The sequence below is a fragment of the Trichomycterus rosablanca genome, chromosome 15 (assembly GCF_030014385.1).
Source record: "Trichomycterus rosablanca isolate fTriRos1 chromosome 15, fTriRos1.hap1, whole genome shotgun sequence".
NCBI classification, from domain to species: Eukaryota; Metazoa; Chordata; class Actinopteri; order Siluriformes; family Trichomycteridae; genus Trichomycterus; species Trichomycterus rosablanca.
The window spans coordinates 20,903,758-20,929,280 of NC_086002.1; the positions used below are offsets into that span (position 1 = coordinate 20,903,758).

At 42.0% G+C, this 25,523-nt stretch overlaps 2 protein-coding genes and 1 long non-coding RNA gene across 3 annotated transcripts in view; 2 read left to right on the forward strand and 1 right to left on the reverse strand.

Moving 5' to 3' along the window:
• The window catches only part of LOC134328786 (uncharacterized), a 765,451-nt gene that overhangs the window by 53,690 nt on the left and 686,238 nt on the right, over positions 1–25,523 (forward strand). The gene's annotated exons all lie outside the window — the stretch shown is intronic.
• Positions 4,889–16,280, forward strand: LOC134328908 (NLR family CARD domain-containing protein 3-like). Its single transcript, XM_063010149.1, has 2 exons — positions 4,889–5,363; positions 15,319–16,280. The coding sequence occupies exons 1-2, from the start codon at positions 4,894–4,896 to the stop codon at positions 15,329–15,331; spliced, it is 483 nt and encodes a 160-aa protein (XP_062866219.1). The 5' UTR covers positions 4,889–4,893; the 3' UTR covers positions 15,332–16,280.
• On the reverse strand, positions 21,899–23,096 carry LOC134329134 (uncharacterized). Its single transcript, XR_010014790.1, has 2 exons — positions 22,393–23,096; positions 21,899–22,172 (listed from the first exon to the last, which is right to left on the reverse strand). It is a non-coding gene; the product is annotated as an uncharacterized LOC134329134 (long non-coding RNA).

The window sequence follows — 25,523 nt, forward strand, 5'->3', positions numbered from 1 at the left end:
GCCTTAATATTTATAGCTGGCCGAGGGGGCACAGAAGCGCAGATGATTGACATGTTAGTTTCTCTCAACTGACATTTACCTGTACGTTGTTGAGAATTAATTCACCTTGAGTGGAACGTTTCTTATTTAGTCTTGGTTTCTTTTTTTACAGTTTGCCCACTTCTCTGTTAACAATTGGCTTTCTTTCAAAACTGTAATGTCTGTCTCGATCAAGTGACATTTTCTGCAGTAAATAATATAAATATGACAATAATACCATATTTTTCTTCCTGCTGTAGCAAAATTAAATTGATACTGAACATGGTAATGTTAAAACAGCACACATGTAGTAGCAAGGACAGACCAAACCACAAACATGGTATAACAAACATGGTTCATGCCAAGATTCTAGCAATTTATTTAAAAAAAACAATAGACTTTCTAATATAAACCAAACCTTCTGGTGAACTTCTGGTTATAAAACACAAAATACATTTCTAGTTACTGAAAATGTCTTAAAGATTTTTGTTCCATATGCCTAGTTTCTCTCAGTTGCTCCTGCCTCCTTTTGTGGTCAGTTAATATCACCATATGTGACCATAACACAGATTTTTCCCTGATAATCTTGGTGTTTTTGTAATTCTGTTATTGTGTGTTCATAACCAGGAGCTGGAACACAAAATCTTCACTCTGTTGAAGAATGAGCTGAACAGGTTTAAAAAGCTCCTGAGTTCAGATTACCCAGCATGCTCTGAAAAAAAGCTGGAGAATGGAGATCATTTAAGTATCAGAGATTCAGCAGTGAAGATCACACTGCACGTCCTGAAGAACATGAACCAGACAGACCTTACGTACACACTGCAGAAGAGTAAGAGCTCCAAGTCTTGAAATGACTCCATCACTCAACACTACAGACAGGACACTGTTCCATTGTTGTAATTACACTTTATGGGCAAAGCTACTGTATATGGACACTTGACCATGAACTTGTTACACATCCCATTTAAATATGATGGACATTATTATGGAGTCACACACATCCACTGTGAATGTAACGGCTTATAATTAACAGTGTGTGTGTGTGTGTGTTGAAAAAGACCAAACTTAGTCAAAGGATTAGTTTAGATGTCAGATGTTGAATGAAAAGCCTGGTTTACAATTCACATTCCAATTTTTACCATAGGTACTTATTGGGATTGAGGTCAGGCCTGTAATATTTCAGATTCATTTTTATATGTAATTCATTATTACAGTGATGTTTTAGCTAACTGACATGTAACAGGCTTTCCAAAATACAAATTTTTAAACTGACAACTGAAATACGCCCCCACCCATACACCTCACTTGTAACGTGTTGTGGCGTCTGTGGGACTTACCACTCTTCCCCGACGTCACAAGCCTTACAGAGCAGTACTGAGCTAGGCCTTAAGTAATAGGCCAGCTCGTTAGGGCGAACGACCTGCAGCTGCGGTTCCCTTATTTAAGGGCACACCGCCAGGCTGCAGGCGTCACACCTTCTGCCTTCATTTCCTTTTTTGTTTTTGGGCACTGCGGTGTCCGTGGGGACTGCTGACGGCTCCCCCACGCTTCTTTTTAGCCTTAGAGGTACCCCTGGTGGCATAAGGCCATTAGGGTGTGTAGACCGCAAGGTTGAGGTAATTAGCTTTGCTTTACCTTTCTTAGAAGTAGTGTGGTGCGATGCCGTGCAGTCCTCGAACTGCTTTTTATTTTTTCGTTAGCATTTAGCTTTAGCGGTTGAAGCCAGCCCCGTGATACGGCGCTGGATCTCTCACCGCTAGAGTTCCCATATTGAATCTAGTCCTTGGATTTCGCAACCGTTGGGTGGCGACTCCGTAAAACGTTCGGTTGGTCCGCCAGCAACCTCGGTTCGAATCCACATTAGGAGCTTGATTACATTAGTCAATAACCGGTTCACTTAATCAGTATTATTGGCTTAGCATTAGCTTTAGCGGGTGAAGCCAGCCCCGTGAGACGGTGCTGGATCTCTCACCGCTATAGTTCGCTTATTGAATCTAGCTGGTGGATTCTGCAACCTTTGGGTGGCGACTCCGTAAAACGTTCGGTTGGTCCGCCAGCAACCTCGGTTCGAATCCACATTAGGAGCTTGATTACATTAGTCAATAACCGGTTCACTTAATCAGTATTATTGGCTTAGCATTAGCTTTAGCGGGTGAAGCCAGCCCCGTGAGACGGTGCTGGATCTCTCACCGCTATAGTTCGCTTATTGAATCTAGCTGGTGGATTCTGCAACCTTTGGGTGGCGACTCCGTAAAACGCTCGGTTGGTTCGCCAGCAACCCAGGTTCGAATCCGCATTTAGGAGCTGGATTAATTGTGTCTCTTTATCTATTTTATTCACTTAGTATTTAGCTTTAGCGGTTGAAGCCAGCCCCGTGATACGGCGCTGGATATCTCACCGCTAAAGTCCTCTCATTGAAGCTAGCCAATGGTTTCCAAACCAGCTGGGTGGCGTCGCCGATAAGCGTTCGTCTGTCTCGCCAGCAACCCCGGTTCGAATCTGTATTTAGGCACTTGGTTTTCTTTACCTATTTTCTATGGACAGATTGGCTCTAGCTGCGGCTAAAGAAGGAGCCTTCTGTTCCCCTCGAACTGCACCTTAGGTGATTTCGGGGGCGGTCACTTTATAGTGGCCCATTGGATTCTGTAACTGCCTGGTGGTGATGCCGTCAAGCGCTCGGCTAAAACGCCACTACCCGATTCAAATCCAACTGATTAATACTGAGTTCGAGTGGGTTTCGTACTGCCTGGTGGTGATGCCGTCAAGCGCTCGGCTATCACGCCATCACCCGGTTTGTATCTGCATTTGTGAACTTGACTAACCAAATATGATTTTCTCTCTTCTTTCAGATCGGTGAGGTTCCTTATGCGAGGTGTCCGCCGATAGCGAGCAACCCTAGCCTACCACTGTGCTGGGGCTAGGCTATTAGCGGAGATTTGCTTCCCTTGCGTCAGCTCACCGAAGCGCCTTCAGCGGCAACACTCACCCCCTCATCCGCGCTGTATTGGCGCGCTGGTAATGCGCCCAGTTCCGCGCGCAACGACCGGAGTTCGCGTCCAGCATCTTTTGTTTTGTTTCCTTTTGGTTTTTTATTGCCGGCAACGCCCAGCGCCGTCCATTGGGGTTTCTATTTTGTTTTTGTTTATGTTTTGTGTTTTGATTTTATTGTTTTTTTTTAAGTAAATAAAATCATTATTTAATTTAACCTCTGCACTGAGTCCTTTCTCTCCCACGTGTCAGAAAGGTACGACCATTTCTGGACTCAGTGGAGGACCCCCACTCTCTCCCAAAACTTTTTTTTGGGGGGCACTCCCTGGTTGCTTATAAATAGTTTGATAAAATAGTTAACACACGAATTGATAGAATATATACATCAAAAAACATACGAATTTATTAACTACACAACAGAATTCTTAGTATATTCCGACCACTTGAGTCCTTTCTCCACCCACATGCCATCACTAAATACAAAAATAAAAGTTAAAACGTAAACATGAAAAAAATATAGTTAGTGAATTTTCATGAAGCGGTAATTCAGTTCTAAAATATTGTTCTCTTTTGTTTATTAGAGCTGATTAACTCTGCGCTTCAAGATAAACTTAAATACAACCTTATAGGGAAATTTAAAAAGGTTAATGAAGGAATCTCTCTCCCGAAGGAATCTGCATGGAAGCTCAGCATTTCTAAATGAGATCTTCACAGAGCTCTACATCACAGAGGGTTGGAGTGGAGACGTCAATAATGAACATGAGGTCAGAAAGATTGAAGTGGCATCCAGGAGACCAACACAGGAGATTCCCATAAAATGTAACGACCTCTTTAAAGACACGTCCATCAGAACTGTGCTAACTAAAGGAATCGCTGGAATTGGAAAAACAGTCTCTGTGCAGAAGTTCATTCTGGACTGGGCTGAAGGAAAAGCAAATCAGGACATCATCTTCATATTTCCACTTCCTTTTAGAGAGCTGAACTTGATGAAGCAGGAAAATCTCAGTCTGATGGAACTTCATCAGTTTTTCCCAGAAACTAAATGTTTGCCATCATTAGACTGTGATGCTTATAAAGTTTTGTTCATCTTTGATGGTCTGGATGAGTGTCGACTTCCTCTAGATTTTTAAAATAATGAGCGATTGTGTAACATAACAAAGTCAGTAAAAATGGATGTGCTGCTGACAAACCTCATCAAGGGGAACCTGCTTCCCTCTGCTCACCTCTGGATCACCACTCAACCAGGAGCAGCCAATCAGATCCCTCCTGAGTGTGTAGACCAGGTAACAGAGGTACGAGGGTTCAATGACCCTCAGAAAGAGGAGTACTTTAGGAAGAGGATCAGTGATGAGAACTTGGGTAGTAAAATCATCAAACTCATGAAGTCATCAAGAATCATGTGTCACATTCCAGGCTTCTGCTGGATCTCAGCCTCTGTTCTAGAGAGAATTCTGGATGGAGCTGAGGGGAAAGAGATCCCCAAAACTCTGACTCAAATGTTTACTTACTTTCTGATCTTTCAGATAAAACACAAGGAACAAAAGTACCATGGGAAATCTGAGCCTGATCCACACCGGACCAGTGAGACGATACTGGCACTGGGAAAACTGGCCTTCCAACAGCTGGAGAAAGGAAACCTGATCTTCTATGAGGAAGACTTGACGGAGTGTGGCACTGATGTTAAAAGCACATCAGTGTACTCAGGAGTCTGTACCCAAATCTTCAGAAAAGAGGCTGGGCTGCACCGGGGTCAGGTCTTCAGCTTTGTGCACCTGAGTGTTCAGGAGTTTCTGCCTGCTTTATATGTATTTCTCACCTTTATCAACAAAAACAGAAATGTGCTGATGAAAAAAACACACTAGAATGTTTAACATCTATATAAACTCTATGTCTGACTTTTTGAAAAGTACAGTGGACAAGGCTGTACAGAGTAAGACTGGACACCTGGATCTTTTCCTCCGCTTCCTCCTGGGTCTCTCACTGGAGTCCAATCAGACTCTCTTACGAGGCCTACTGCCACAAACAGGAAGGAGCTCTTATAACAAAAAGGAAACAGTCAGGTACATCAAGAAGAAGATCAGTGAGAATCTCTCTCCAGAGAAATCCATCAATCTGTTCCACTGTCTGAATGAACTGAACGGTGATTCTCTAGTGCAGGAAGTCCAAAAATACCTGAACATAAGAGGTTCTGTTTATCATGATGGACTCCGTCTGTCTCCTGCTCAGTGGTCGGCTCTGGTGTTTGTGTTGCTGAACTCAGATCAGGAGCTGAATGAGTTTGATTTGAAAAAATATTATCCATCACATGAAGTTCTTCTGAAGATGCTGCCAGTGGTGAAAGAATCGAGAAAAGCTAAGTGAGTCATTTATTGACATTTGATTCATGAGTTCATCACACAAACACTAATGATTAAATGTATGAAACAGAGAAGGTGCAGAACTGCAGTAATGCAGTCTGATTTCAAAATGTGTCTAATATAACCTTTAATTTAGTAATGTAAAAATAATAATGTTAACTGTTTCTGCACCACCTACTAACCTTTAGTTATCTTTAGTTAGCAACATTCACAAGGTAACAGTGACAACAGCAACAAACCAGTAACAACCAGTTTATATTCATCTCTGATTAATTCCACAGCAGCATGAGCACCAGAAAACTTCTACTGCTGGTTCAGGATCCTGAGAGATTTGAACCAGAAATCATTACTTATTGTGGTTCATATTGCAACTTAGCTCTGACTTAGCATTTTCAGAGTCAGAGTCAGAGAGGTTTTATTGTCATTTCAGCTACATACAAGTACATATTGAAACGAAACAGCGTTCCTCTAGGATCACGGTGTAACACGGTACAAAAAGTGCAAGACAATACAAAACAGTGCAAATACAACAATAATACAAAAAATCCTATAATAAATAACTACAAAAGATATTCCTAATTATCCCTAATCTAAACAAGTAATTAGAAGACAGGACTAAAGACAAGTGTTAGTACATGATGGTGAATAGATGGTACAATGGTTCATGAGGTAGTGACATGTTGTACATTAGCAGCGTAAAATTGGCAATGCAGATAAGATGCTGAAGTGTCTTACCATAGCGATGACGTGCCGATGATGAAATGACGACTCCGTTGACACTAACTCATGTTTAATTAAGAGGTTTATTCAAAGAAATGAGTAGCGTCAGTACAGACATTTCGCGATTATGCCCGGAGGAAGGCAGCCGATTCCTTCTCTGCCTTCTTTACGCCAACCTCAGGTTTAAATACCCCAGCGATTTACATACAGCACATCTGTTTCCACTTTGATCTCTCAAATACTAAGAAAGAGCTAAGCCCTCCCATGGTAGAATATATACATTGAACTAAAACCCCATTCTAACCCTTAGCACCAACCTCCGTCTTATGCTGGACAGGCCTCCCCATCCTATCATTGGGAACCCTACAGCTTTCCATACATTTAAGAGTGCTTCCCCGGGACAGAGCCTCACATAAATACATTCCATATGTCCGTCCATAGGAATGTGTCTCTGAGGGGCACACTGACCCCCTCTGAATGCCTTCTACAGAATTGTGTTCCCTAACAGTGGGGCCACAACACATAACACACATATGAATAAAATACACATATGAATTAATATCTATATAAAATACACCTCAATGCCTAAAAAGTAAATAAGGTGTAAAATACAAGTAAGGTGCAGAAATTATTGTGCATTTCCAGGAGGTGTGCAAAAATGCAAGTAACATAGTCAAAAATGCAAGTAACATAGTCAATACAGATCAGTGTGTGGCAGCAGAAAATTTCCGGAGGAAATTGTTACAGTACTGAGTTGAGGAGTCTGATTGCTTGAGGGATAAAACTGTTACACAGTCTGGTTGTGTTAGTCCGGATGCTGCGGTATCGTCTCCCAGACGGGAGCAGAGTAAAAAGTCCATGTGATGGATGGGTTGGATCGTCCACAATGCTTAGAGCTTTGCGGATGCAGCGGGTGTTAAAAATGTCCGTGAGAGATGGAAGAGCGACCCCAATGATCTTTTCAGCTGTCCTCACTACTCGCTGGAGAGTCTTGCGGTCCGACGCAGTACAATTTCCGAACCAGACAGTGATGCAGCCGCTCAGGATGCTCTCGATTGTTCCTCTGTAGAACGTGGTGAGAATGGGGGGTGGCAGATGAGCTTTCCTCAGTCTTCTCAAAAAGTAGAGACGCTGCTGGGCTTTCTTGGTGATGGAACTGGTGTTAAGGGTCCAGGTGAGATTCTTCTCCAGATGAACACCGAGAAATTTGGTGCTCTTGACGATCTCAACAGATGAGCCGTCGATGTGCAGTGGGGAGTGGTCCCTTAGTGTCTTTCTAAAGTCAATGACCATCTCTTTGGTTTTATCCACATTCAGAGACAGGTTGTTGACTTGGCACCAGTTCGTTAGATGTTGTACCTCCTCTCTGTACGCTGACTCATCGTTGTTGCTGATGAGTCCCACCACAGTTGTGTCGTCTGCAAACTTAACGATGGAATTCGAGCTGTGCATTGCTGTACAGTCGTGCGTAAGCAGAGTAAACAGCAGTGGACTGAGCACACAGCCTTGGGGAGCGCCGGTGCTCAGTGTGGTGGTGCTGGAGGTGTTCTTACCGATCCGGACGGACTGAGGTCTCTCAGTCAAGAAATCCAGGATCCAGTTGCAGAGAGAGGTGTTCAGGCCCAGCGTGCTCAGCTTTCCAATTAGATGCTGAGGAATGATGGTATTGAATGCTGAGCTAAAGTCTATGAACAGCATCCTGACGTAAGTGTTCTTTCTGTCCAGGTGTGTAGAAGCCAGGTGAAGTGTGGTGGATATGGCATCGTCCGTTGAGCAGTTAGGACGGTACGCAAACTGCAGTGGGTCCATGGTGGGAGGCAGTAGGGTCTTAATATGCCTCATGACTAGTTTCTCGAAGCACTTCATGATGATAGGCGTGAGTGCTACGGGACGATAGTCGTTGAAGCATTACACAGATGACTTCTTTGGCACGGGTACAATGGTGGTCGTCTTGAGGCATGTTGGAACGATGGCGCTGCTCAGGGAGATGTTGAAGATGTCAGTGAATACATCTGTGTTATTACTAAGAATACAAGTGCTTAGTAATCTGTGAATTAGGCAATTTAACTAACAAACAACAAACTCTCCTAGTGGGATTTGAACCCAGGTCGTCAGAACACTGCTCAAGTGCTCTACCACTCAGCTAAGCAGGTTCTTTATAAAGCGTGTCAACTCAGGTGGGTTCAAAACTAATGTGCTTGAACAGGTGCAAAAGGAAATACGAACACCACCTGTTTTGGGGAAAAGTTTGAGTGGGAAAAATGAAGAACAAAGGACTGCCAGGGGAACAATGGCCACCTCATGAGTTATGAGAAAAAGGGGTAAATAAAACAAAAGGCTTTCCCAACAGAAAATATAGAACTATAATAATAAATTAACAGAGAGAATGACTGAACTAATATTTTAATATTCACTAACTAATATATATATATATATAATATATATAAATATATATTATAATATTACTTTTTCTCTTTTTTTTCTCTTTTTCTTTTCTTTGCTTTTCTTTCTTTTCTTTTCTTTTGCTAGAGAGAGAGAGAGAGAGAGAGAGAACAACTTGAGACTAGAGAGAAATGGGGTGAGAATGAAAACTTTCAATCCTCTACCAAGATTACCGGCTGCATGTGTTTGAGACATGAGACGTGCATGAGACAAAGAACCAGCAAGTTCTGGCTGTTTTTCTGTCTCTTTATAGACCTGTACACAGGTGCAGGGCATTATTCCTGATTGCCGGCTCGCTGTTGACCCCTAGCGGCTGGAGTCTGCCTAGACCCAAGACCACCCCTTACAGGACCCCTCCCTCGAGGAACGGCGCCTGACGTTCCCAACCCTACTGCACGATCCCACCTGAAGGCCCTGATGAGTTCGGGATCCAGAATGTGACGAGCTGGGACCCACGAGCGCTCTTCTGGACCATAACCCTCCCAGTCCACCAGATACTGTGTACTGCCCTGGACACGGCGGACATCAAGGAGGCTTCGGACCGTGTAAGCTGGACCCCCGCCTACCGTGCGGGGTGCTGGCAGGGCAGGAGCCCTGGTGGAACAGAGAACGGGCTTGAGGCGGGAGACGTGGAAGGTGGGGTTGACACGCATGGAGGGAGGCAGGGCTAGACGGTAGGAGACCGGGTTGACCCTACGGAGTACTTTGAATGGGCCTATATAACGTGGGGCCAGCTTACGAGAGGAGACTCGAAGTGGTAGGTCTTTGGCTGAGAGCCATACCCGCTGGCCTGGACGGAAGGAGGGTCCTGGCCTGCACTTTCGATCTGCATTTCGTTTTTGTGCTCACTGCAGTTCTCAGGGCTATTTTGGCTCTGTTCCTAGTTCTACGACACCGCCGTATAAATTGTCTGACCGATGAAACCCCAGCTTCCATCTCCTGTTCGGGAAACATGGGCGGAGTGTAGCCAAACTGGCACTCAAAAGGGGACATGCCTAGTGAGGAGTGCCATAATGTGTTGTGAGCCATCTCCGCCCACATTAGTTGGTCTGACCAGGAGGAGGGATTAGAGGATGCCAGGCACCGAAGAGTCCGTTCCAGGTCCTGGTTGACCCTCTCCGTTTGGCCATTCGACTGAGGAACCCGGATGACAGGCTCACCTCAGACCCTAGATTTCGGCAAAAGGCCCCCCAGAACCGGCTGGAAAACTGTGGACCTCTGTCAGACACCACCTCCCTTGGCAACCCATGAAGCCTCACCACGTGTTGCAGGAACAACTGCTGTCTCCCTAGCCGATGGTAGCTTTGTTAGTGCAATAAAATGACTCGCTTTAGAAAAGCGGTACACAACCACCAATATCACGGTCTTCCCCTTTGATGGGGGAAGACCAGTGATAAAGTCAAGTGAGACGTGAGACCACGGGCATGATGGGATAGGCAAGGGGTGTAGGAGTCCAGCTGGCTTTGTTCTGGGGGTCCTTGTTTTGGGCACAAATTGCACATGCGGTTACAAAAGCCTGCGTATCGCGATCCATGTGGGGCCACCAAAACCGCCTCCGTATAAATTCCAGCATGCGGGTGGCCCCTGGGTGTGCTGCAAAAGACTAGGTGTGTCCCCACTGAAGGACTTTCTTCCTGACAGTGGAGGGGACATACAGTCTACCCGGGGGTCCACCACCAGGGTCAGGTTCTGTCCGTTGGACTTGCTGTATGGCCTCCTTCATGCCCCAGCGAATAGGCGCTATGAGGCGGGCCTTGGGGATCACAGCCTCGGCCATCTGCCTCTGTGAGGGGGGGTTCCCACTGGCGAGAGAGAGCGTCGGGTTTAGTGTTCTTAGTACCCGGCCGGTATGACAGGACAAAATGAAACCTGGCAAAGAACAGCGCCCACCTGGCCTGACGGGGGTTCAGGCGCTTTGCCTACTGGAGGTATGTCAGGTTTTTGTGATCTGTCCAGACTAGAAACGGTTGGTCTGCTCCCTCTAGCCAGTGTCTCCACTCCTCGAGTGCCAATTTGATGGCTAGCAATTCTCGATCACCCACGTCATAATTCCGTTCGGTGGGAGTGAGGCGATGTGAGAAGAAGGCGCATGGATGTAGCTTCTGGGCCGGGCCTGAGCGCTGGGACAGCACAGCGCCCACACCAACTTCAGATGCATCAACCTCTACCACAAACGGAAGACTAGCTTGGGGAAGCTGGAGAACAGGGGCTGTGGTCAGACGCCGCTTGAGCTCCTCAAATGCTCCCTGGGCCTCCGTGGTCCACAGGAATCGCCCAGAGGTTTTGCGAGTCAGGACCGTCAGAGGTGCGGCCACCGAACTGAAGTTTTTCACAAATCTTCTAAAAAAGTTCGCAAAGCCTAGGAAGCGCTGGACTAATTTCAGCGACGTTGGGCGGGGCCAGTCTGCCACAGCTTGAACCTTGGCCGGGTCCATGCTCAAGTGGTTGTGAGACACCACGTAACCCAAGAAAGAGACAGACCTGGCATGAAAATGCGACTTCTCCAACTTCACATATAAGTGATTCTCAAGCAGCAGTTGGAGAACTCGCCTGACGTGGGCTACATGTTCATCCATCGTCCTGCTGTAGATTAGGATGTAATCAAGATAGACAAACACGTAGTGGTCAAGGGCCTCCCTCAGGGCCTCATTGATGAGCCGTTGGAAGACGGCCGGCGCATTCATCAATTCGAAGGGCATGACCAAATATTTATAATGGCCCGATGGCGTGATGAATGCGGTCTTCCACTCATCACCCTCCCGGATACGTATTAGATTGTAGGCACTGCGCAGGTCCAACTTAGTAAAGATGGATGCCTGTTGCAGTGCCTCAAAAGCTGAGGTCATGAGGGGCACAGGATACTGGTCCTTGACCATGATTTTATTCAAACCCCGATAGTCAATGCAGGGTCGAAGGCCCCCATCCTTCTTCCCAACAAAGAAGAAACCTGCCCCTGCTGGGGATGAGGATGGTCGTATAAATCCTAAGACCAGGGCCATCTGGATATATTCCTCCATAGCTCTTCGTTCTGGGCCCGACAGAGAGAAGAGCCGACCTCTGGGGGGGCTAGTACCTGGAAGGAGTTCTATAGCCATATCAAAGGACCGATGGGGTGGCAGGATCTGGGCCTTTTCTTTACTAAAGACCTTGAAAAGGTCTCTGTATTCCTTAGGAACGAGAGAAGGGTCTGGTCCTTCTGCCAGCCCAGAGTTAGCATGCTTACCCCAGAGCTGGGGCACTCGCAAGCAGGAAGACTGGCACATGGGCCCCCAAGAGATCACAAACCGGGAGAGCCAGTCCAAATGGGGATTGTGGCGCTGCAGCCAAGGGAACCCTAAGACCAATTGTAGGTCTGGAGCCCTGATCACATAAAAGGTGATCAGCTCTGAATGCTGTCCAATCAGCAACGTTGTGTGGGGAACTGAGGGTGACACCTTGCGGGAACCACCGGACTCTTTGTGCTGGCGTCGTTCCCGGAGCCGGTTGTCAACTCTTAGGGTCAGTTCAATTAATTCCTCCAGTGTAGTAGGGGGGCACAAGGATTTGTTGCAGTGCCTGTTCATGTCTCCCAATGGCTGTTCCCTGGTTGCCTAAGGCAGCCTTTACCTGATCCAGATCAGACTGCTGAGCTGGGTCCATAATCTGGCTGGTTCTTTCTGTAATGGCACTCACCCAGTGGTGGATCTGAACACCAAACCCCTGCGTACCACGCAGGTGTCTTTACTAGATGAGGTACCAGATCAATTGGGAATTGGACCCAAGTGCTTAGTAATCTGTGAATTAGGCAATTTAACTAACAAACAAAAAACTCTCCTAGTGGGTTTTGAACCCAGGTCGTCAGAACACTGATCAAGTGCTCTACCACTCAGCTAAGCAGGTTCTTTATAGAGCAAGCTCATCTCTCAGATCCTCACAGAGGCCTTGCTGGAAGGCTGCTTGTAGTGCCACTGAGTTCCACCCGCTTTCTGCGGCGAGCGTACGGAACTCAATAGCGTAATCTGCAACCGATCTCCTGCCCTGCCTGAGGTTAAGGAGCTGGGCCCCAGTCTCTCCTCCACAGACCGGGTTGTCAAAGGTCTGGTGCAGGGCTGCCATGAACTGGACTGCAGAGGCACACACCTCTGGCTGGGATTCCCACACCGGCGTAGCCCAAACAAGGGCCCGTATCGAGAGAAGCGACACAATATACGCAACCTTGGCCCGTTCGGTGGGGAATCGGGATGGTTGCTGCTCGAATGCTAACGAGCACTGCAGGAGAAAACCCCGGCAAGCACCTTGTTCACCTGTATAGCGTTCTGGGGCGGGCAAGTGTGGTTCTGGTCGAGGGGCAGGAGCTGCAGCAGCTACCAATGCTGTCCCCTGTCCCTCAGCCTGGGAGGGTCCAGGCACCGCAGGAGGAGCTGAGGTAGCCTGGGCAATGGCCTCAGTAAGACCCTGCAATTGCACAAGGATTTGTTGCAGTGCCTGTTCATGTCTCCCAATGGCTGTTCCCTGGTTGCCTAAGGCAGCCTTTACCTGATCCAGATCAGACTGCTGAGCTGGGTCCATAATCTGGCTGGTTCTTTCTGTAATGGCACTCACCCAGTGGTGGATCTGAACACCAAACCCCTGCGTACCACGCAGGTGTCTTTACTAGATGAGGTACCAGATCAATTGGGAATTGGACCCAAGTGCTTAGTAATCTGTGAATTAGGCAATTTAACTAACAAACAAAAAACTCTCCTAGTGGGTTTTGAACCCAGGTCGTCAGAACACTGATCAAGTGCTCTACCACTCAGCTAAGCAGGTTCTTTATAAAGTGTGTCAACTCAGGTGGGTTCAAAACTAATGTGCTTGAACAGGTGCAAAAGGAAATACAAACACCACCTGTTTTGGGGAAAAGTTTGAGCGGGAAAAATGAAGAACAAAGGACTGCCAGGGGAACAATGGCCACCTCATGAGTTATGAGAAAAAGGGGTAAATAAAACAAAAGGCTTTCCCAACAGAAAATATAGAACTATAATAATAAATTAACAGAGAGAATGACTGAACTAATATTTTAATATTCACTAACTAATAAATATATATATATATCTTTACTTTTTCTTTTTTTTTTCTTTTCTTTTTCTTTTCTTGTTTTTTGCTTTTCTTTCTTTTCTTTTCCTAGAGAGAGAGAGAGAACAACTTGAGACTAGAGAGAAATGGGGTGAGAGTGAAAACTTTCAATCCTCTACCAAGATTACCGGCTGCGTGTGTTTGCTCGCATGAGACAAAGAACCAGCAAGTTCTGGCTGTTTCTCTGTCTCTTTATAGACCTGTACACAGGTGCTGGGCATTAGGCCTGATTGCCGGCTCACTGTTGACCCCTAGTGGCTGGAGTCTGCCTAGACCCAAGACCACCCCTTACAGTGACAGTACAGTATACTGTCTAGGTAATTTGGGGGGTAAGGGCCTTGCTCAAGGGCCCAGCAGTGGCAAACTGGCAGTGGTGGGGCTTGAACCAGTGACCTTTCGATTACTAGTCCAGTTCATTAACCACTAGGCTGTTTAACCATACATTTTATCCAACTAACTGATTAAAGCAATAAACAATAGATTAAAATGATGATAAACAAAGTGATGATTCTTATTAATGATGTTAAATATAGATGATGATGATAATGTAAGTATTTGATAAAAGATGCAGTAAGTGTAGCAGTTCTGTTAATGATTAATAATAATATTAACCCTCTGACACATAGTGGTCACTACAGTGGCGGCTATTTAGTAGGTGTTTTTTATACAAGCACAGGTTTCCATGCTTCAAATGTATATCAACCTCTACAGTGGACACTACAGTGTAAATCATTTCACTTCTACACTCATTTGATGGTTATTATCCATATAGTTAATTTAAATTTATCTTTATGATTTTTTTTCTTACTCTTCTGTAGTGCTGACAGTCTCCTCATCATCTTTTATCAGATGTACTTTATTCTTCTGCTCATGACAACAAACACACACAAGATTTAGAGTAAATGCAGCTTCATTCTGCACTACTTCTGCAAAAAAGTTATTATTTTACATCATGATGCAAATGATTCTTTTTATTTTTGAAATGTAATAAACAAAAAGATATGTTATTTAAAACTCTAACAATTTGTAATAATGAAATATTAAACTAAGAATGAATAAATGACATTTACCTGATTAAAAATAAGTAAAGGATACATGGTGTTGTGCAGTGTAAGTTAAAGGTGTTTCTCTGTTAAGCGTGATGCTCCTAATGTAGTAGAAACAGAAGAAAAGCTGCTGCTTAGTTTCTTATTTACACAGAGCAGGAGAATCAACAGATGAAAGAGATCACTTGCAGCAAACAGTAAATTTGCTTTTCTATAACTACTGAATCTAATGATTAATGATTAAATGCTACACAGAGCATCACAGTCAAATGTGAAATATTTAGTCAACAGTAATGATGCACAAGCTGTAGAATATAAATACTGTTTATAAGTTTATGATGTAACTGTAATAGCAACAACTGCTGTAAAACCAACAGAAACTGTGTACATGGTATTGAGGAGACACACTGTTGGTTTCAAGATTCAAGAGTTATAATGTCATGTGCACAGTACAAACAACAGTTACACTGTACAATGAAATTCTTACTTTGCATGTCCTCTGTATGTTAATAGTAAATATAATATATAATAGGCAATAGAAAGATGCAGACACATTATTGTTTAATAGAAGATATATGAGATATAAACTAATATAGCAGAAAAAAATAAAACTGCTGTTTACATTCAACATATCCTGTTTCTAAACTCTGCAGATTATTCATATAACCCCATGGCTTGGAGTTTGCTCTGAACCTGTATTAATGGCACCTGTTTCACCTCGTTATCTGTATAAAAGACACCTGTCCACAGTCTCAAACAGTCAGACTCCAAACTCAACCATGGCCAAGACCAAAGAAAATTGTAGACCTGCACCAGGCTGGGAAGAGTGAATCTACAATAGGCAAGCAGGTTGGTGTGAATAAATCGAAGCAATTGTAAGAAAATGGAAGACATACAAGACAATTGATAATCTCCCTCGATCTGGGGCTCATCCCGTGGGGTCAAAATAATGATGAGAATGGTGAGCAAAAATGCCAGAACTACACGGAGGGACCTGATGAATGACCTGCAGAGAGCTGGGACCAAAGTAAAAAGGCTACCATCAGTAACACACTACGCCGAGAGGGACTCAAATCCTGCAGTGCCAGGCGTGTCCCCCTGCTTAAGCCAGTACATGTCCAGGCCCATCTGAAGTTTGCCAGAGAGCATATGGATGATCCAGAAGTGGATTGGGAGAATATCATGTGGTCAGATGAAACCAAAATGGAACTTTTTGGTAAAAACTCAATTCGTCGTGTTTGGAGGAAGCAGAATTCTGAGTTGTTGAATTTTCTGGGCAACTATCATATACTGGTTTTCTGAGGGATTTAGTTCAAATTTCCTAATCTCATCAACCACAATTCGCACAAACTGTCACCGATCTCCTGGGTTTGGTCTTTTTAACTTGCTAATGATAACTGTAAACTTGAAGGCATCTTATCCAATGAGATACTAAAGGCATTAATCCAGTTACTGCAAGCAGATGACAATGGTGAAGATGACCTGCTGCCACTGTTTGAAGAACTTGGCACTGGTGATGTCAGGTCCTCTGGATAAACATCTTCTGATTTGAACACAATTTGAGATATTGTGTAAAGAATAAAATGAAGGACGTCCTTCTGAACTTGATGAAAAATGGTGAATCTTTATTACAGGAAGCAGTAGCAAGATACATGGATGTAACTCGGATTCAGTGGAGCTGAACTGAACATTTAGTGACTAAAGAACACAGCATATATACATTTGAAAATACCACCTACCATTTAAGCACTTCCTGTAAAGGATGTGTATTACCAAAAGCAGTGCAGACAAGATAAAACTGTCACCTCAGTTCTACTTGATCTAATTGTCTTTAATCACTTTTATGTCTAGGTCAGTTCCCTCTGTGTGTGATGGTTGTTGATCACTCATTATAATAATCCCTTTAAGTTGGTTAGAACTGTCGATGCTCTTCCTGTTCTCCTTTTCATATGATAAATGAGCCAGATGTTCTCCTCAGCTTTGGGGAGAGACACCCTGGTTTAGAACCTGATTATGATTATAATGCCATTGAGTGCAGCTAGGTAAATCCAGTCACATTTGGGTCCATACTGTAATTCTAACACTCATTATTTTCCCAGTTTTCCCAAAATTACGAATGTTTCCAATGTTCCCAATATTCCGAATGTTCCCAGTGTTCTCAGTATTCCGAATTTTCTCAGGGTTCCCAATATTCCGAATGTTCCCAGTGTTCTCAGTATTTTAAACTGTCCCAGTCTTCCCAACATTCTGAATGTTCCCAGTGTTCCCAGTGTTCCAAATGTTCCCAGTGTTGTCAGTATATTGAATTTTCCCAGTATTCCAAAATTAAAAATTTTTCCAGTGTTTTTATTTCATTTCAGCATTTAGCAGACGCTTTTATCCAAAGCAACTTACACAATGAGCGAAACACAATGAGCAATTGAGGGTTAAGGGCCTTGCTCAGGGACCCAACAGTGGCAACTTGGTGGTGGCGGGGCTTGAACCGGCAACCTTCTGTTTACTAGTCCAGTTTTTTTTAGTATTCCAAATGTTCCCAGTGTTACAAATATTCCAAATGTTCCCAACAGTGTGAACTTTCCCAGTGTTCCCAAAATTTCAAATGTTTTCATTGTTCCAAACATTCCGAACTTTTCCAGTGTTCCCAGCATTCCGAATGTTCCCAGTGTTTCAAACACTCTGAATGTTCTCAGTGATCTTAGCATTCCTAATGTTTCTAGTGTTTTTTCCCCCTTTTTTCTCCCCCTTTAGCGCATCCAATTGTTTAATTTGCATCATGCTTCCTCTTTGTCTATGCCGTACCCCGCCCTGACAGAGGAGATCGAAGCTAACCAACATCCCCTCTGAAACACTGGCAGCAGCCGGATGCATCTTTGCCACCCACACATTGCATGCGGAGAGACACACCCTAAGGGCACTCTTCCTCATCACTTGTGTAGGCGCCTCTTAATCAGCCGGCAGAGGTCGTAATCGCATTCTGACAGAGAGAGACCCACCCCCTCCGGTCTCCAATCCCACCCCCCACCCCCCCACCTCCCCACCTCCCCACCTCCCCACCTCCCCACCTGAACAACAGGCCAATCATTGTTCATATAGCCTCCCAGCCTTCGACCGGCTGAAGGCAAAGCTGGATTCGAAATGACGCACTTTCGAAATCCAGCTCTGGTTGCAGCGTGTGTTTTTACCACTGCGCCACCTGAGCAGCATGTTTATAGTGTTTTCAGTATTTAAAATGTTCCCAGTGTTTCAAATAATCCAAACTTTTCCAGTGTTCCCAAAATTCTGAATTTACAAAGTGTTCCAAACATTCTGAACTTTCCCAGTGTTCCCAACATTCCAAATTTTCCCAGTGTTCCCAAAATTACAAATGTTTCCGATGTTCCCAATATTCAGAATGTTCCCAGTGTTCTCAGTATTCTGAATTTTTCCAGGGTTCCCAATATTCCAAATGTTCCCAGTGTTCTCAACATTCCACATTTTCCCAGTGTTCCCAACATTCCGAATTTTGCCAGTGTTCACAAAAAATTAATTTTCCCAGCATTCCTAAAATTAAAAATGTTTCCAGTATTCCCAAATTCTAAATGTCCCAGTGTTCTCAGTTTTCCGTATGTTCCCAGTGTTCTCAGTACTCCGAATTTTCCCAGTGTTCCCAAAATTCAGAATGTTTCTATTTTTTTCAGTATTCTTAATTTCCCCAGTGTTCCCAGTGTTCTCAGTATTCTGATTGTTTCCAGTATTCCAAACATTATGAACTTTCTCAGTGTTCCCAAACTTTCAAATGTTCCCAGTGTTCCCAACATTCCGAACTTTGCCAGTGTTCCCAAAACTCAGTGTTCCCAGTATTTCAAATGTTCCCAGTGTTCTCAGTATTTTGAATGTTCCCAGTGTTCCAAACATTCCAAACTTTCAGTGTTACCAAAATTCTAAATGTTCCCAACATTCCGATGTTTTAGTGTTCTCAACATTCTGAACTTTTCTAACGTTTCCAAAATACAGAATTTTAGTGTTCCCAAAATTCCTAATGTTCCCAGTGTTCTCAGTATTCTGAATGTTCCCAGTGTTCCCAACATTCCAAATTATCCCAGTGTTCCCAACATTCCAACTGTTCCCAGTGTTTTCTGGATTCCTAATGTTTGCAGTGTTCCAAACATTCTCAAAAGTTCCCAATGTTCACAGCATTTCTAACTTACCCAACATTCCGATGTATCAGTGTTCCCAACATTTCGAACTTTTCTAATGTTCCCAAAATACAAAATGTTCAGTGTCTACAAAATTTTCAGTGTTCCCAAAATTCAGAATTTTCAAAGTGTTCCTAACATTCCGAACTTTCCCAGTGTTCCCAAAATTCTGAATTTTCACAGTGTTCCCAACATTTCAAATGTTTCCAGTTTTCCTAACATGCCAAATGTTCCTAGTGTTTTCAGTATTCTGAATGTTCCTAGTTTTCCCAGAATTCTGAAAGTTCCCAATTTTCCAAACATTAAGAATGTTCACAAAGTTCCCAGCATTCTGAATGTTCCCATTTTTCTCAGTATTTTTAAGTTTTCCAAATGTTCCCAGAGTTTTTAGTTTTCCAAATGTTTCCAAAATTCCAAATGTTCCCAGTGTTCTCAGTATTCAGAATGTTTCCATTGTTTCAAGCATTCCGAATGTTCCCAAAATTCCCATTGTTCCCAGTTTTCTCATCATCCTGAATTTTCCCAGTGTTCCCAAAATTCTAAATGTTTACAGCATTCTGAATGTTCCTATTGTTTCCAGTATTCCCAAATTCTAAATGTTCCCAAAATTCAGAATGTTTCCTGTGTTCTTAAAATGTTAATTGTTTCCAATGTTCCCAGCATTTTGAATGTTCCCAGTTTTCTCAATATTCTGAATGTTTCCAGTGTTCCCAAAATTCTGAATGTTCCCAGTGTTCTCAAAAATCGGAATGTTTATGGTATTTTTGGTATTCTGAATTTTTTTCAGTGTTCCTAGTATTCCGAATGTTCCCAGCATTTAGAATGTTCCCAGTGTTCTCAGTATAACACTGGGAAAATTCTAAAAACTGGTAATATTGGAATACTGTGAATGCAGGGAACAATTGGAACACAGATAATATTGGGAACACTTTGAATACTGGAAACACTGGGAACATTAGGAACACTAAGAACACTGGTAACATTCCAAACACTGGGGATATTAGGAATATTCCCAATGTTCGGAATGTTTCCAGTGTACTTTTTTGTTCTGAATGTTTTCACTGTTACCAGCAATCAAAATGTTACTAGTGTTTCTAGTGTTCCAAAAGTTCACAGTGTTTGGAATGTTCTTAGTGTTCCCAGCATTTATAATATTCCCAGTATACCAAGAGTTTTAAATGTTTTCAGTGTTCCTAGTCTTCCAAGCATTCCGATTGTTCCCTGATGGTGTGCAGGAAACATCAGAATAAAAATGGACCATCAGACTGTTTATGTTCTTTGTGGATAAAGTTGTTAAATCATCTAGGTGGGAATAGTTGGTTCCTCCTTCTGATGGTAAACTTTTAATGTACAGTAAAGAGTTAGATTTTTGAGGTTTTCTTAGACACTCTAAAGTAACGTTTGCAGCAAATCCAGATCCTTTGGCCACATCACTGCTTGAAGCAGTTTCAAAAGTGTCTCTGGATGTGCAATCACCATTGACCAGCATAGAATCCAACTCTTTAGCCACTTGTGTATCTCTTCCCTTCCTCTTTCATGGGGCCGCTCATCTCGCTGATGACTTCTGCAGCCATGTTGGTAATGCAATCAGCAGAATCTGCTGGTGACCTTGATAGACAAACAATTACCAGATAATATCATTGTTAGGACTCCAATCACTTTAAAGCAATTTAAGTAAACATTTGATTGTATTACAAAGCTGACATTTGAGATGAAGATGTAGCAAACTGGTTCCTTGCATCATCTTTAAGTTCCTCCTTTACATTTTCTGCTACAAGGAGAACTTGTTCCATCCCTATTTTTCATCAAGCCATCGATCAGTAAACAGCCTGACACAGATTTTACAATATCTGTGCAGAGTGCAGCAAACTACAGCTTTAAGAACTTTAAAGAACTCAATAAAACAAAGAAATATTTTAATAATGGCTCTTGTTAGCAAAACTACAACAATATTCTATGATTAGTCTGTTATACCTTATTTGGCACGTCCTTGTTCAAAGCCTTCCAATCCCTGTAAATATATTTTATTTTCTTAGTAAATCAATGTGCAGTCATTTCATTAAACGAGTCAGCAAGATGTAAACGACATGAAAACAAGCATACACGTCGCTTAGCTTGTGGACGGCGTCTATTATCTCTCTGAAGCATTTTAGCAGCTTGGTGGAAATTACATCAAATAACATCAGTGAAAGAGCTTCAATTTTTAAATCTGCACAGAGCCCTATGGTATCAAAATAGGGCCAAAAGTATTGAAAACCAAAAAGCAGATATTGAGAACCTAAAGAGCAGATTTTGTGTTCATTTTGTATTTTACATTTATAAATAGTCTGTTTTACGCTTTTGGCTGCGCTGTTTCTCAGTCACGCTTCTCTCGGTCTCGCTTTCAGTATAAAAAGTTTCTCGCTTACGCTGTTTTCTGTGCTGCTCTCAGTTCCGCTTCTCTCAGTTTTTCTTTAGAGTCAAAAATCTTCTCAAGTTAGAGTTTTGGCCCCATTTTGACGGGTGGGCGGGATCTCGTCACTCATTGGCTGCTGGAAACAAGCCCTGCCGGAACACTTTTTTGACGGACGGACAAGATCTTGTCACTCATTGGCTGCTAGAGATAAGCACCGCTCACCGAGTACATTTTACAGACATCCTTCGTCTCCTTAATCCGGCAGCCTGAAATAGTTCCAGCTCCTCTGAAGGAGATTAAATGTTGTCTGAATTTTCATTAAGCCAGCAGAAGTCAGGAAAGTGTTTTTTACAACTTTGTGATCTTGCAAACTTACAACTGCACTCTAAAAATGCTTATTTGGCAACCCAGTGCTGTAAATATCGGACAGAACACACTCTGGGTTATTTAAACCCGACTTGTTTTGTTATGTAATGTAATTGTGCTGGTTTGTTTCAACAACCCAACTATAAGGATCTTTTTACCCAATGCTGGGTTAATTTCACCATGAATGTTGTTTACTCCAATGCATTGTTTACTGATGCTGATATGTAAATAATAATACTAATACTGCTACTGTTGCTGCTTCTAATAATAATAATAATAATAACAATAATAATAAAGTCAGCACAAAGATGTTTTTTATTATTTTGAATAAATAAAAAAATATTAAGTACAACAATGTATATGGATACACAAAAAAACTAAAATTGAAAATGAAATCAGACAGATTAATATATTATTTACACTTATTTAAGAGTTACATGTGTTTCTTTGATTACAGCCCACAGATTATTTGTAGATGTTTGGATAAGAGACGCTGCTCTAAAGGATCATACAAACAGGAATGGATTCCTCTGTTCATATTGCTGCAAATACCGCACCATGTTGCTCCACACTGTCAATAAAGGAGTAAAAGGAGATATTAGTAAACTATGGTTAAAACATTGGAAATAAATAATAATTAACAAAAGTTCCTTGAGATAAAGTCTTATATCCGCTGTAGTTAGCAGTAAGTAAGCTAAAGCTAAGTAATTAAACTAAACATATGGCTTAGTAATATTTGAAACATATATTTTATTAGCATTTAAATATTAAAATAAAGTGAAAACACTTACCTCAAATACGCTGCTCCAGCAAATGTCCAAACTGTGTTGTGATCAGGGTTGCCAGATTGCTACAGTGTTAAAACATATTTTAAAACACACCAAAATGCATGGAGTATCACCAATGCGTGCTCATAAAGAACATTATACTACTAAACTGCTGATATCTTACAGATTAGTTATTATACATTTAGTGACATTTAAAACATTTTTATTTGCAATGGGGGGTTCTTAAAACCCCCAAGTTTAAAATAAAATCCTCCCAATCTGGCAACACAAGAATATAAACGTACACGGGCTTATCTCCAGCAGCCAATAAGTGACGAGGTCCCGCCCACCCGTCAAGACGGGGCCAAAACTCTAACTTGAGAAAAATTTTGACTGGAGAGAAAAACTGAGAGAAGTGGAACTGAGAGCAGCACAGAAAACAGCGTAACTGAGAAGCACAGAAAAAAGCGTAAACGAGAAACTTTTTATACTGAAAGTGAGACCGAGAGAAACATGACTGAGAAACAGCGCAGTCAAAAGCATAAAACTATTCATAAATGTAAAATACAAAATGAACACAAAATCTGCTCTTTAGGTTCTCAATATCTGCTTTTTGGATCTCAATACTTTTGGCCCTATTTTGACGCCATAGCTGAGCTTCCCTTGCATTCTTAGAGAAATCGCCACTGGTGTGATCATACTGTTTACTTTAGTGAACACCACGTTTATACTTTGGTTACCTTCAGGATGAGTCTGGATCGCTTCATCCTCCATCATTTTCCTCCGCTGCTGATCGGTGAAGCTGTTATAGAAATAATAAACTCCTGCGGTGACAGTAGCGGCTCTGGCCACGAACAGCAGGGGTGCAAGTTCACCTCCCTCAGTCCAGCAGAGAGATTCCACATAAACGCTTCATATTTAATATAATAAATATAGTTTTAAGAGAGAGAAAGAAAACACAGTGAACGCTGCGGGGGGTCTCAACACAACTGTAATATTTAACTTAATTTCATTATGTTCATGGTACCAAGTCTAAAAATCTAACTTGCTTTAAAAAAAATAACTCTATTTAAATGTATCATAGGAATGTTAAGTGTACATCTAATAATACAAATATAACAATACAATAAATGTACATAAATGTAAACATTTATATTTGCAAAGACAAAAAGGCAGAGTCAGAAAGTTTGTACTAAATTGCTTCAGTCAGTTTGTTTTGTAAAACTTAAAGAACTTTGGCATGAACAGAGAACTCACTTAGTTCCCATAAACCAGTTTCACATCAAAACAAATACTGAACACTGTAAACCCTGCAGCAGTGTATTCAAACACAAATACACAACACAAACCCCCATAGTGGATTCACAATGAAAAAGCATAAAACAAAAGTGTCACATTAACATCAAATATGAGCACTGACCATGTTAACACAGAATACAATACAATCATATATAAAGAGAATACAAACTTCAAATGTATCTTCAGTAGATTAAGAACAGCAGATACATTTATAAACCTGGTATACCTGATGGCCAGTCCATCTCTGCCTACAACTGAGAATTTTTCATTGGATGGGCAGATGATTCTTTTCTCTGGGCAATCTTAACTCTGAGTAAGCAATGTCCACTCCAGCCCACCTGTAGACATGTGATACCCCTGCTTGTGATGGTGGAGATTGAATAAGATTAACACAGGATCAGCTAGAGCTTCATTCAGATACATGCAGCTGGTGATTAGTTGTCCTGGATGGACTGTCCCATGTTTTTACCTTGATAGGTGAAAATGAGTTAGTTCAACTTGATTTGCAGGTGTTGTGTAAAACAATGAATTTAAGTTAGTGTACACATACTTAATTTTAATGAGTAAGTACAACTATTACATTTAAGTTCAAAATACTTAAACAAAAAATTGTAAAACAGTGAACAGACTTAGTACAGTTTACTTAATTTATTTAATTGTATATAACATTAAATATATGCTTTGGTCATACTTATTTACGAAAATTATTTATGCTTAAATTATTTGAGTTAATAAACTTAAATGGTTTAAGGCAATCGGTTTTCTCAAACCATTTGAGTTCACCTAACTCATCAGGTTTTACAGTGTACTACTCCAATATTTATTTAACAGTGATTACATTTGACTTTTTAGAGATTGTATTGATTTTATGGATGAGTTTGTACTGAGTAATGTAATGAGTTTTTTTTTTATTGTATTGTATTGATTTTATCGTATTTATCTTTATTAATTTTTCTATTAGATTTTAATGGTTTATTGATGTCTGTTACCTTCTTGCTTCTGTAAGGTGTCCTTGAGTGTTTTAAAAGGCGCATAAATAAAATGGATGATTATTATTATTTATTATTATTTCATATGAAGAGGAATTAGTAATAAAAATGTAATCACTACAGTGGAAACTAATACCTCTCTATTTTTTAAAGAAAAAACAAATATAATGTTGCATTTAGTTAGCATTTATATATTTATTTACACTAACTCACATCTTGATCATGGTCACTATGGTTTGCCTGTTTACACCTTTTCCCTGCAGTGTGACGTCACGTGTTGTACCAGAACGTTCGGGAGGTTTAAACAGGAGCGTTAATGACGATCTTTCATCAGTCGTTTACTCACATTCACAAAGATTTATTCTCCTGTATTTGTGTTTTAAATGGAGTTTTATCATTTTGGATCTAGATTCGGACTGTGGTGATCAGCGTTACAGCTGCTGCTGTTATTTCTTCCTCCAGATGTGGAGGACACAGCGGGTGGATGCGGCCGTTCTGAGGATAACCATATATAAACAAATATACACGCACATCACCATACATACCTGTATTACAGACTGTATGCAAGGATAGATTAAGGATAGTCTGGGCCCCTGGGCAAAGAGTTGCCCAGGGACCCATCCACCCCCACCCCGCATGCCCCCCCCCCCTCCAAAAACATAAATAAATTAATACATTAAACAACCTGTCAATAACTAACCCTAACACAATAATCTATTTTATATAATTTTCTTTCTACTCTTCTTTCTTGCAAAGTCATCCACTAATTCATCAAAATTAAGCTGTCTGACCAAATCTGATTCAATGGCCAGAAGTGACAGTGAGTTCAGGCGGTTTTGGTGCATCCTAATCCTGAGTTCATTCTTA

What these genes read in the sequence shown, in the direction of transcription:
- LOC134328908 (XM_063010149.1), top strand. Translation starts at nt 4,894, where the DNA reads ATGTCTGACTTTTTGAAAAGTACAGTGGACAAGGCTGTACAGAGTAAG.